This window comes from Pseudophryne corroboree, chromosome 4, assembly GCF_028390025.1.
Source record: "Pseudophryne corroboree isolate aPseCor3 chromosome 4, aPseCor3.hap2, whole genome shotgun sequence".
Lineage (NCBI taxonomy): Eukaryota > Metazoa > Chordata > Amphibia > Anura > Myobatrachidae > Pseudophryne > Pseudophryne corroboree.
Window position 1 is genome coordinate 85714799 of NC_086447.1, and position 13166 is coordinate 85727964.

At 48.8% G+C, this 13166-nt stretch overlaps 1 protein-coding gene across 2 annotated transcripts in view; it reads right to left on the bottom strand.

Annotated features, from left to right (window-relative positions):
* The window catches only part of RCAN2 (regulator of calcineurin 2), a 221484-nt gene that overhangs the window by 183994 nt on the left and 24324 nt on the right, over window positions 1-13166 (bottom strand). For both annotated transcript variants that reach the window (XM_063915220.1, XM_063915219.1), the window contains exon 2: window positions 8858-9081. In XM_063915220.1, the coding sequence (XP_063771290.1) occupies window positions 8858-9079 (222 nt within the window). In that variant the 5' untranslated portion in view covers window positions 9080-9081. The remainder of the gene's footprint in view (window positions 1-8857; window positions 9082-13166) is intronic.

A 13166-nucleotide genomic window follows, 5' to 3' on the forward strand; every position in this document is an offset into this window, starting at 1 on the left:
AGTGAGCCCATTGATTGCTGAAAATCTTGAGTCGACCCCCCACCGTTCCTGAGTCCGCTTGTAAAGCCCCAGCGTCATGCTGATGGCTTTGTAGAAGCCGGGGCGGGCTTCTTTTCCTGGGCAGGGGCTGCGTGCTGCCCTTTCTTACCCTTTCCTCTGCCTCTCGGCAGATAAGACTGTCCTTTTGGTCGCATTTTATAGGAGCGAAAGGACTGCGGCTGAAAAGACGGTGTCTTTTTCTGTTGTGAAGGGGTCTGAGGTAAAAAGGTGGATTTGCCGGCAGTTGCCGTGGTCACCAGGTCCGAAAGACCGACCCCAAACAATTCCTCTCCTTTATATGGCAATACTTCCATATGCCTCTTGGAATCCGCATCACCTGACCACTGTCGCGTCCATAAACTTCTTCTGGCAGATATGGACATCGCGCTTACTCTTGATGCTAGAGTACAAACATCCCTCTGAGCATCTCGCATATAAAGAAAAGCATCCTTTAATTGCTCTAGAGTCAATAAAATACTGTCCCTATCCAGGGTCTCAATATTTTCAGTCAGAGAATCCAACCACACTACCCCAGCACTGCACATCCAGGCTGAGGCTATTGCCGGTCGCAGTATAACACCAGTATGTGTGTATATACTCTTCAGTGTAGTTTCCAGCCTCCTATCTGCTGGATCCTTGAGGGCGGCCGTATCAGGAGACGGCAACGCCACTTGCTTTGATAAACGTGTGAGCGCCTTATCCACCTTAGGGGGTGTTTCCCAGCGCGCCCTAACCTCTGGTGGGAAAGGGTATAATGCCAATAACTTCTTTGAAATTAGCAATTTTCTATCGGGGGTAACCCACGCTTCATCACACACATCATTCAATTCCTCTGATTCTGGGAAAAATACAGGTAGTTTTTTCACCCCCCACATAATACCCCTTTTTGAGGTACCAGCAGTATCAGAGATCTGCAACGCCTCCTTCATTGCCGTGATCATATAACGTGTGGCCCTATTGGAAAATACGTTTGTTTCTTCACCGTCGACACTAGATTCATCTGTGTCGGTACCCGTGTCGACTGACTGAGGTAAAGGACGTTTTACAGCCCCTGACGGTGTCTGAGACGCCTGAACCGGTACTAACTGGTTTGCCGGGCGTCTTATTTCGTCAACTGACTTTTGTAGTGTGCTGACATTATCACGTAATTCCATAACTAAAGCCATCCATTCCGGTGTCGACTCCCTAGGGGGTGACATTACCATCATCGGCAATTGCTCTGCCTCCACACCAACATCGTCCTCATACATGTCGACACACACGTACCGACACACAGCAGCCACACAGGGAATGCTCTAATCGAAGACAGGACCCCTTAGCCCTTTGGGGAGACAGAGGGAGAGTTTGCCAGCACACACCAAAAGCGCTATAAATGTATATAAACAACCCTAGAAGGTGTTGTTTACTATATATGCGCTCTTAATATATAAATATCGCCAATTTATGCCCCCCTTCTCTTTGTTACCCTGTTTCTGTAGTGCAGTGCAGGGGAGAGTCCTGGGAGCCTTCCTCACCAGCGGAGCTGAGCAGGAAAATGGCGCTGAGTGCTGAGGAGAATAAGCTCCGCCCCTTTTTCGGCGGGATTTTTCTCCCGGTTTTTAAGAAACTGGCCTGGGTCAAAATACATACATATAGCCTTAATGGGTATATGTGATGTATTTATTTTGCCACTAAAGGTAATTATATTGCTGCCCAGGGCGCCCCCAGCAGCGCCCTGCACCCTCCGTGACTGAGTCAGTGAGCCGTGTGACAACAATGGCGCACAGCTGCAGTGCTGTGCGCTACCTTCATGAAGACTGTGGAGTCTTCTGCCGCCTGTTTTCCGGACCTCCGTTCTGCCGTCTCTTCAGCGTCTGTAAGGGGGATCGGCGGCGCGGCTCCGGGACGAACCCCAGGCTGACCTGTGTTCCGACTCCCTCTGGAGCTAAGTGTCCAGTAGCCTAAGACTCCAATCCATCCTGCACGCAGGTGAGTTGGAAATCTCTCCCCTAAGTCCCTCGATGCAGTGATCCTGTTGCCAGCAGGAATCACTGAGATTGAAACCTAAAAAAAAACTTTTCTAAACAGCTCTTTAAGAGAGCCACCTAGATTGCACCCTCTCGGACGGGCACAAAAACCTAACTGAGGCTTGGAGGAGGGTCATAGGGGGAGGAGCCAGTACGCACCATGTGACCTAAAAGCTTTTTTAGATGTGCCCTGTCTCCTGCGGAGCCCGCTATTCCCCATGGTCCTGACGGAGTCCCCAGCATCCACTAGGACGTTAGAGAAAACTGGGTAGGGTGACAGAGCGGGAGGGGTACACACAATTGGAGCCTGCACCGCTTGCCGTAGGTGCAACTATCTATTCAGCACCCAAATATTATCTGAGGAGATTTTATGCAGTTCAGAAAGTGTTAAACCATAGAGGGGAATCAGCATCAGAGTCGGACCAGCTGAATAGAGGGTGGGCATATCGCCAAACCAATGGGGCTTGTTGAAGTAAAGGAGGAAGACCAGGAGGAGAGGAGCCAGAAAGCAGAAATTGCATAGCAGAAAGGGAGGACCCCACCCGCTTGGCCAAATATCCCACCAAAGTTGAACCCTCAGTCTCACGGGTCCAGCTAGTCAGGTGAACCAATTGTGGGGCAATGTAATACTACCTGAGACTGGGGAGGCCTAAACCACCTGACGCCTTAGACTTGTATCAGGCTTTGATGGCAACCCTAGCTGGCGTATTCCCCCAAATAAAGGAAATTCGTATACTGTTGATACCAGGAAACACTTTTTTAGGAATGTAAACAGGAGAGTGCTGCAGGTGATATAGGTGTTTAGGTTGGATGGACATTTTTAATAGGTTAACGCAACCCACAACAGTCAGGGGCAATTTCTTTCATGTATGGGCTCGTACTCTGAAATGAGATGTAACGGGATCTATATTTTGAGTCACGTAATCCGAGGCTTGAAGCGTAATCCACACCCCCAGGTACTTAAACCGTAAAGTCCACTGTAAGGGACAAAGGGATTGCTCAACGTCTGGTAAATTGCCTGATATAGGAAACATGTTGGACTTATCCCAATTAATAAGTAACCCAGAGAAAACCACATAGGCCTTTACAAAATACTGACTCCAAAGAGTCATCAGCGTCTGCTAAGAATAAGCAGATAATGCTACAACATCCTCCACCACCCCAGCTCTGAGACCACAGACATCAGGATCAGTGCGCAAAAGACACTCCAGGGGCTCAATAGCAAAGAGGGCCGGGGACAGAGGACAACCACGACGAGTCCCTCTAGCAAGCGGAAATGGGGCCAAAGTATAACCATTACCTGAAACCAAGAATAACTATTTAGTAAAACAATCTATATACAATATACACTCTAGTTTCAGACTGCACAAAAAAAAAAAAAAACATAACAGCTACAGCAACATGGGATCAGTATGAACCTGCACGGCATTAATATAGAAGCCATCGTCCCATCACCAATAACATTTGCCCTGAAGGAACCATGAGAAATATATGAAAAAATTCAATGTTTTTGCAAACCTGTAGGTACTAAATTTATGGGTTCAAAATGTCTCGGTCAGGTCATTGTTCCTTAATGATAGAATTCACTCCCCATTTTACAGCATTAAAGTCTAGTTTAATATAGCAATTGCATGTGATCGGAGGAATTAGCAGCATACAAACCATAATACATTTCATTATAATATCTCTTGCTATTAATCAGCCTATGTCCACCTCCAAATTCTAACTGACCGTTAAGTCAGCAGCAGAGGCGTCACCAGGTGTGGTGACACACGGTGCACACTCTCCACTGACAGCAGAAAGGAGGGGATCCGAGCGGAGGAGGCTGCACCCGGGCCTCCTCCTCTCTTAAAGCACCCCTGGTGCAGGCCACAAAATGGCTGCTTCTACTGTGTGCAGACAATGGGGGAGAACTATCTCATCTTCAGAAGAGGAGATGTGGAGGCGTTGCCCTTAGCAACCAAGCAGATTTTAGCTATAATTTTATAGGAAGCACTACATAACCGATAGGTAGAATCTGATTGGATGCTGCGGACAACACCTCCTCTTGTCCTCTTTAGGTTGTGATATATCTCCCTCAATGGGTGACGTTTAGGACAAAGGGGGTGATATATCAAAGTGGAGATCGCTAAACTCCCAACCAATCAGCTCCTAACTGTCATTTTTGAAACACAGCCTGTAACACGGCAGTTAGGAGCTGATTGCCTGGTACATTATCTCTCTCTGCCTTATCTCTCTCCAAGCTTTGATAAATCTCCCCCAAAGTGATGTAGCGGTGATATCACCAGAAGCTGCCACAGGAGAGTTAGTAAGTAGCTATACATATACAGGTACAATGGAATAATGTACCTACTGTATGTATGCGACTGATGAACAGATTCATTTGGACCTTTTTATGACAAATGTCCCCTGCAGTCTATAGTAACCTCAAGTCTATAGTGACCAGCAGTGTATAGTAACCTGCAGACTATAGTGACCAGCAGTCTATAGAAACCTGCAGTCTATAGTGACCTGCAGTCTATCGTAACCTGCAGTCTATAGAGACCGGCAGTCTATAGAGACCGGCAGTCCATAGTGACCTACAGTCTATAGTATCCTGCAGTCTATCGTGACCTGCAGTCTATCGTGACCTGCAGTCTATCGTGACCTGCAGACTATAGTGACCTGCAGACTATAGTGACCTGCAGACTATAGTGACCTGCAGTCTATCATGACCTGCAGTCTATAGTGACCTGCTGCCTATCGTGACATGCAGTCTATCGTAACCTGCAGACTATAGTGACCTACAGTCTATAATGACCTGCAGATTTTAGTGACCTGCAGATTTTAGTGACCTGCAGACTATAGTAACCTGCACTCTATAGTAACCTGCACTCTATAGTAACCTGCACTCTATAGTAACCTGCAGTCAATTGTGACCTGAAGCTATCGTAACCTACAGTCTATTGTAACCTGCAGTCTATAGTGACCTGCAGTCTATAGTGACCTGCAGATTTTAGGGACCTGAAGCTATCGTAACCTACAGTCTATAGTGACCGGCAGTCTATAGAGACCGGCAGTCTATAGTATCCTACAGTCTATAGTGACCTGCAGTCTATAGGTACCTGCAGTCTATAGGTACCTGCACTCTATAGTAACCTGCACTCTATAGTAACCTGCACTCTATAGTAACCTGCACTCAGTAGTAACCTGCACTCAGTAGTAACCTGCACTCAGTAGTAACCTGCACTCTATAGTGACCTGCAGTCTATAGTGACCCGCAGTCTATAGTAACCTGCAGTTTATAGTGACCTGCAGTGTATAGTAACCCGCAGTCTATAGTGACCTGCAGTCTATAGTAACCCGCAGTCTATAGTGACCCGCAGTCTATGGTGACCTGCAGTCTATAGTGACCCGCAGTCTATAGTGACCTGCAGGCTATAGTAACCTTATTATTATGGTAACAGAGATAAGACTGTGTTGTATCTCAGCAATGTGACAATGTGTAGGAAAGCAGGGAGCAGTGTGCTCTGGAGGGAATGGTTAGGTGAGAGGTGTAATTAGCTGCCAGTGACCGGCAACACACGCAGCAGATTAGTGTAAGGCTTGTGGAACGCTCCCAGCACAGTCTCGCAGTTCCCCTGATCTCCCTGTTACTCTGTACACATTTTATTGCCAATTTTAAGGGACCATAAAATACAAAGCTGATATAATGGTATATGAGCCATGAGGGGGAATTAGTACGGAGTAACTCTACAAGCAGCTTCAACTGTTGTTATGCAATTAACAGGCGTTTAATGAGCTTCAATTACAGATGCGTCCTCATACATCCAGCCGCAATACGCCATGCTGCGCAAGATGTCTGGCCTCAGTGAGCCGCCAGGTCCCCTGCAGCTCTGCTAACATCAAGCGTCTTTTATTGCTGAAAATGTACCTTAGTCACAATGCAGTGTGAGTAGGACGCATGAGGAGACTGTGCTGTATAATTTGATATATGACACTTGTATATTGTGTGTGACTGAGTCTGTATACAGAGCAGAACAGAACTTCGTCCCAGATTTATCAAGACTTGGGAGAGTGATAAATAGCACAGTGCTAAAGTACCAACCAATCAGTTCCTAACTGTCATTTTCAAACCCAGACTGTAACATGACAGTTAGGAGCTGATTGGTTGGTACTTTATCACCGTGCTATTTATCACTCTCCAAGGCTTGATAAATGGGGGCCTTTGTTAGAAAAAAGCTGCAGCTGCTACATTGTAGCAATTAATGTACAGATTCAGAGACTCAGGGATATATTCAATAACTGTCGGAAGCTGCCATCTTGTCGGAAAGACGGCAGCTTCCGACAGTTTTAGGTCGGAAGAGGTTCCCACCTATTAATTACGCCCCCATTTTTTCCGACAAGTCGGGAAACCCGACTTGTCAGAATGCACAAGCAGATCATGCTGATTAAAATGATATGCAGCATGCCTATATATTCTGTGTGTGACTGTGACTGTATCTGCATACCAAATCCTATGCTACAGTGTTTTCCTGGAAATTACTGTAATGTGGCATTTTGGATGCAGATACAGGCGCAATTACAGACAGAATATAGGCATGCTGCATATCATTTTAATCAGCACGATCTGCTTGTGAGTCATATTGCATTACTATTTGTGACTAAAATGCATTTTCGCGGCATAAAATGCAAACAAAGATGCATGGCACTACAGAGTCTCGCACTGCCATGGTGCGACTTGAAGAGCTGTTTAGCGTGACTGCAGCAAGGATGTAAGAGGACACATCTGTATATGGGCGTCTATGCGAATATCTATCTATGGGCCTGATTCAGACCTGATCGCCGTTGTGCGAATTCGCTCAGCGGCCGATTATCAAATGACTACGCATGCGTATGCACCGCAATGTGCAGGCACGTCACCAAACAGCGACAGAATGGTGCGAAAATTACGATCACTAGGTGTACGCAAGGTGATTGTCAGGAAGAGGACGTTTGTTGGTGGTAACTGGCCGTTTTCTGGGAGGGTGTTCGACGTCAGCTCCGGCCCGATCAGCCTGTTTGTATCACACTGTAGGAGTAAGTTCTGGGCTGCGCACACACTGCACAGACTGGAAAATCATTAGATGGTGAGTGAGTTGCGAAGTGATTTGCAGATGTCCGCTGTCTGGTGAAGTTTTCGCACGGCGTACACATACCTTGGCACACTTGCACGGGGCGGATTTTCACTCTCTCAGAGCGGCGACTATCTGTTCGCAGACCTCTGCAAATTCTGTCCATCTACGTGAGTATGTGTCCTTCTATGTGAGTATATGTCCGTCTAAGCGAGTATCTCTCCATCTACATAAGTATCTCTCCATCTACGTGAGTATCTGGCCATGTATGTGAGTATCTGTCCATCTACATGCGTATGCCTCGCACCGTCCACTTCTTTCCCTGAAACAGGCGTCCCCCATTTGCATTAAACAAGCATAAGATTGGGCTACACGCCACCAGTACTCCCATGAGATGGCCAGTAACCACCCAGTTGTCGCCTATAAAATCCCATTTTACAGGCTGGTCGATCCAGTCACGCACACTGAGTGTCTCACATGTGCACACACCTCCGGCTTTCAGCTCCCATTAGCAGCAGTGACATCCTGCAGCAGGGCCTACCATGGGTATGCCCCCCACCAGTGGCCGCTTCAGAGGTGGGGCTGCAGCACAGTCCAGGGGAGACACACCAACTGGAACCAACTGTCATCCCAAACTGACTCACTGGCAGTTGGTGTTGCTCCCCTATTTGAACTGTGGACTGTGCTGCAGCCCCACCTCTAGAGCCGCCATTGACCCACTCCTTCAATGCTCTCTCAGGCACAAGATAAGGCCCCACCCCGTGTGTGCTCCCCCACCTATCTGTCCACAAGCCCCACTGTAATAACATGAGGTTCATCCAGCTGCGTGGGACAGATTCCCAATGCTATGCAGCCAAACATCCCGCATTTCTCCAGATACCCAGCTCCTCCATCTTCATGGTGAAGTCACGTGGGTCTCAGGCTACTCTGCACTTTGTTGCAGTTATCAGTGCGCCACGTTTCTATGTTACAGCTTCATTCCTCAGCCGGTCCATGGACCAAAAGCAGACATCTCAGATTTATTCTAAAGGTGGGTACACACTGACAGATATATCTGCCGATCAATTGATAGATCTATGGACGGATCGGGCAGTGTGCTGTGCATACACACTGCCCGATCCGTCGGGGACTGACGTCATGAACTGGGCGGGCGTGTACACATGCCCGCCCAGTTCAGCTGTCAATCACCGCCGGCCGCCGCAGCATGTGTATGGGCGGTCGGCCGACCGCCTGTACACACACACAGCGACACGCCAATATATCTACCGATATATTGGCCGTCGGCTGTGCTGCGGGGCCGACGCAATATGTCTGTGAACGACGGAGTTCACAGACAAATAAGCCGTACACACTGGCCGACGGACCCGCGATATATCGGCCGTGCAATAGAACGGGCGATATATCGGACAGTGTGTACCCACCTTAAGTTTTCAAATAGGTTATTTAGAGGGTGGCATCAACCAGCATCCTTGGAATGCAGCCAATCAGAGCTGGAGCTCGGCTGTTTGCCCCACCTCCACACACACACTTGCAGCCAATCAGTTCGCTAGGAACTACAGACATCAGAATTGCATATTTTAGCCCAGCCGCTGCGTGCACATTTGTAGCTGCGAATGCATTCAGGTACATCTCTGAATCAAGCCGCCAGGCAGTTTGCACACTATGGGGTTACTGTGGAAAACACCCACTCTGCATTTGCATGGGACCCCACAATCCTACCTTGCTGCTCCCGTCTTCAAACACGGACTGGTGGACATTGCAGGCGAACAAGGAGGTGGGAAGATCGTTGAAATCTGTGATGCCCTGAAAATCTTCTGTCAGGAATCTGGACAACTCCTTGTTTCTGTGGACCGGGCAGAGCAGCAGAAACTCTCTCCCCCTGACAATGCAAGCAAAATAACCGTGGTCCCTCATCCCAGAGAAGTAGGAGTCTTCCCTCATCCCTGGGAAAGGAGAAAAGAGACAAGGACATCATGATCTCCGCCGGGATACAAAAGAAATGTCACACTGAAAGTCAGATGAAAATACAGCAACATCCTCAATACTGTAAAAAAAAAAGTGATTACACAGGTCATGTGATTGCTACCTGCATAGAGTTACAGCGTCCGCCCGTGTTCTCTACAATAGGTACAACTATAGCAAGAGACCAGCTTTGTGTCTTGTACCTGGGGACACAGAGGCCCTCATTCAGCATCGATTGCATTTGCAAGGCGGCACGCAAGCAGCTCTGCAAATGCAATCACTAAAAATGCAAATACCCTGCAATCCCAGTGTTGTGACCGGCGTGGCAGCCTGGGATCAACATTGCGACCATCGTTCCCGGCAAACGGACAGCTGAGTAAGCCTAAGCTTACGCTGGCTAGCAGCCGCAGGGGGCCTTGAGAGGCCAAGAAATCTACCTCTCTAGATGCAGACCTTGGCCTCGCCATTCCCAGAAAATAAGATTTTACTCACCGGTAAATCTAGGTAAATCTATTTCTCGTAGTCCGTAGTGGATGCTGGGGACTCCGTAAGGACCATGGGGAATAGACGGGCTCCGCAGGAGACTGGGCACTCTAAAGAAAGATTCAGTACTACCTGATGTGCACTGGCTCCTCCCTCTATGCCCCTCCTCCAGACCTCCGTTAAGGAAACTGTGCCCGGAAGAGCTGACAGTACAAGGAAAGGATTTGGAATCCAGGGTAAGACTCATACCAGCCACACCAATCACACCGTACAACTTGTGATAACATACCCAGTTAACAGTATGAACAACAAACAAGCATCACTCAACTGATGCCACATAACATAACCCTTTAGTAAGCAATAACTATATACACTTATTGCAGAAAGTCCGCACCTGGGACGGGCGCCCAGCATCCACTACGGACTACGAGAAATAGATTTACCGGTGAGTAAAATCTTATTTTCTCTAACGTCCTAGTGGATGCTGGGGACTCCGTAAGGACCATGGGGATTATACCAAAGCTCCCAAACGGGCGGGAGAGTGCGGATGACTCTGCAGCACTGAATGGGCAAACACAGGGTCCTCCTCAGCCAGGGTATCAAACTTGTAGAATTTTGCAAATGTGTTTAAACCTGACCAAGTAGCAGCTCGGCAAAGCTGTAATGCCGAGACCCCTCGGGCAGCCGCCCAAGACGAGCCCACCTTTCTTGTGGAATGGGCTTTCACTGATTTTAGATGCGGCAATCCAGCCGCAGAATGAGCTTGCTGAATCGTGCCACAGATCCAGCGAGCAATAGTTTGCTTTGAAGCGGGAGCACCCAGCTTGTTGGATGCATACAGGACAAACAGCGAGTCAGTCTTCCTGACTCCAGCCGTTCTGGTCACATAAATCTTCAAAGTCCGGACTACGTCAAGCAACTTGGAATCCTCCAAGTCACAAGTAGCCGCAGGCACCACAATAGGTTGGTTCAAATGAAAGGATGACACCACCTTTGGCAGAAATTGCGGACGAGTCCGCAATTCTGCCCTATCCATATGGAAAATCAGATAGGGGCTTTTACATGACAAAGCCGCCAATTCTGACACACGCCTAGCCGAAGCTAAGGCCAACAGCATGACCACTTTCCACGTGAGATACTTTAGCTCCACGGTCTTAAGTGGCTCAAACCAGTGGGATTTCAGGAAACTCAACACCACGTTAAGATCACAAGGTGCCACTGGTGGCACAAAAGGGGGCTGAATATGCAGCACTCCCTTAACAAACGTCTGAACCTCAGGCAGTGAAGCCAGTTCTTTTTGATAATGCTTTGCTGTCACGTCCTTCCTAGCCTTTATCAGCGTAGGAATAACTTCATCCGGAATGCCTTTTTCCGCTAGGATACGGCATTCAACCGCCATGCCGTTAAACGCAGCCGCGGTAAGTCTTGGAACAAACAGGGCTCTTGTTGCAACAGGTCCTGTCTGAGAGGCAGAGGCCATGGGTCCTCTGTGAGCATTTCTTGCAATTCCGGGTACCAAGTCCTTCTTGGCCAATCCGGAACAATGAGTATTGTTCTCACTCCTCTTTTTCTTACAATTCTCAGCACCTTTGGTATGAGAGGAAGAGGGGGAAACACATAGACCGACTGGAACACCCACGGTGTGACTAGTGCGTCCACAGCTATCGCCTGAGGGTCCCTTGACCTGGTGCAATACCTTTTTAGCTTTTTGTTGAGACGGGACGCCATCATGTCCACCTGTGGCAGTTCCCATCGATTTACAATCTGCGTGAAGACTTCTTGATGAAGTCCCCACTCTCCCGGGTGGAGGTCGTGCCTGCTGAGGAAGTCTGCTTCCCAGTTGTCCACTCCCGGAATGAACACTGCTGACAGTGCTAGTACGTGATTCTCCGCCCAACGAAGAATCCTGGTAGCTTCTGCCATTGCCACCCTGCATCTTGTGCCGCCCTGGCGGTTTACATGGGCCACTGCAGTGATGTTGTCTGACTGAATCAGCACTGGTTGGTTTCGAAGCAGAGGCTCCGCTGGACTCAGGGCGTTGTATATGGCCCTTAGTTCCAGGATATTGATGTGCAGACAAGTCTCCTGACTTGACCACAGCCCCTGGAAGTTTCTTCCCTGAGTGACTGCCCCCCATCCTCGGAGGCTTGCATCCGTGGTCACCAGGACCCAGTCCTGTATGTCGAACCTGCGGCCCTCGAGGAGGTGAGCACTTTGCAGCCACCACAGAAGAGACACCCTGGCCCTGGGGGACAGGGTGATCAGCCGATGCATCTGAAGATGCGATCCGGACCACTTGTCCAACAGATCCCACTGAAAGATCCTCGCATGGAACCTGCCGAAGGGAATGGCTTCGTATGACGCCACCATCTTTCCCAGGACTCGCGTGCAGTGATGCACCGATACCTGTTTTGGTTTTAGGAGGTCTCTGACCAGAGTCACGAGCTCCTGAGCCTTCTCCTCCGGGAGAAACACCTTTTTCTGGTTTGTGTCCAGAATCATGCCCAGGAAGGGCAGACGCGTCGTAGGAATCAGCTGCGACTTTGGAATATTCAGAATCCAGCCGTGCTGTCGCAACACTTCCTGAGAGTGTGCTACGCTGATCAGCAACCGCTCCCTGGACCTCGCCTTTATGAGGAGATCGTCCAAGTATGGGATAATTGTAACCCCTTGCTTCCGAAGGAGCACCATCATTTCCGCCATCACCTTGGTAAATATTCTCGGTGCCGTGGACAGGCCAGACGGCAACGTCTGGAATTGGTAATGACAGTCCTGTACCACAAACCTGAGGTACTCCTGATGAGGTGGATAAATGGGGACATGCAAGTACGCATCCTTGATGTCCAGAGACACCATAAAATCCCCTTCCTCCAGGCTTGCAATGACCGCTCTGAGCGATTCCATCTTGAACTTGAATTTCTTCAGATAAATATTCACGGATTTTAAATTCAAAATGGGTCTGACCGAACCGTCCGGTTTCGGTACCACAAACATGGTGGAATAGTAACCCCTTCCCTGTTGAAGGAGGGTAACCTTCACTACCACCTGCTGGAGATATAGCTTGTGAATTGCTGCCAACACTACCTCCCTTTCCATGGGGGAAGCTGGCAAGGCCGATTTTAGGTAACAGTGAGGGGGCGTCACCTCGAATTCCAGCTTGTATCCCTGAGACACAATTTGTATAGCCCAAGAATCCACCCGTGAGCGAACCCACTGGTGGCTGAAATTTCGGAGACGCGCCCCCACCGCTCCTGGCTCCGCCTGTGGAACCCCAGCGTCATGCGGTGGATTTAGTGGAAGCCGGGGAGGACTTTTGTTCCTGTGAACTAGCTGCATGGTGCAGCTTTTTTCCTCTACCCCTGCCTCTGGCAAGAAAGGATGCACCTCTGACTTTCTTGCTTTTTTGTGAACGAAAGGACTGCATTTGGTAATACGGTGCTTTCTTTGGCTGTGAGGGAATATATGGCAAGAAATTTGACTTCCCAGCCGTAGCTGTGGAAACTAGGTCCGAGAGACCGTCCCCAAACAATTCCTCACCCTTATAAGGTAACACCTCCATGTGTCTTTTAGAGTCGGCATCACC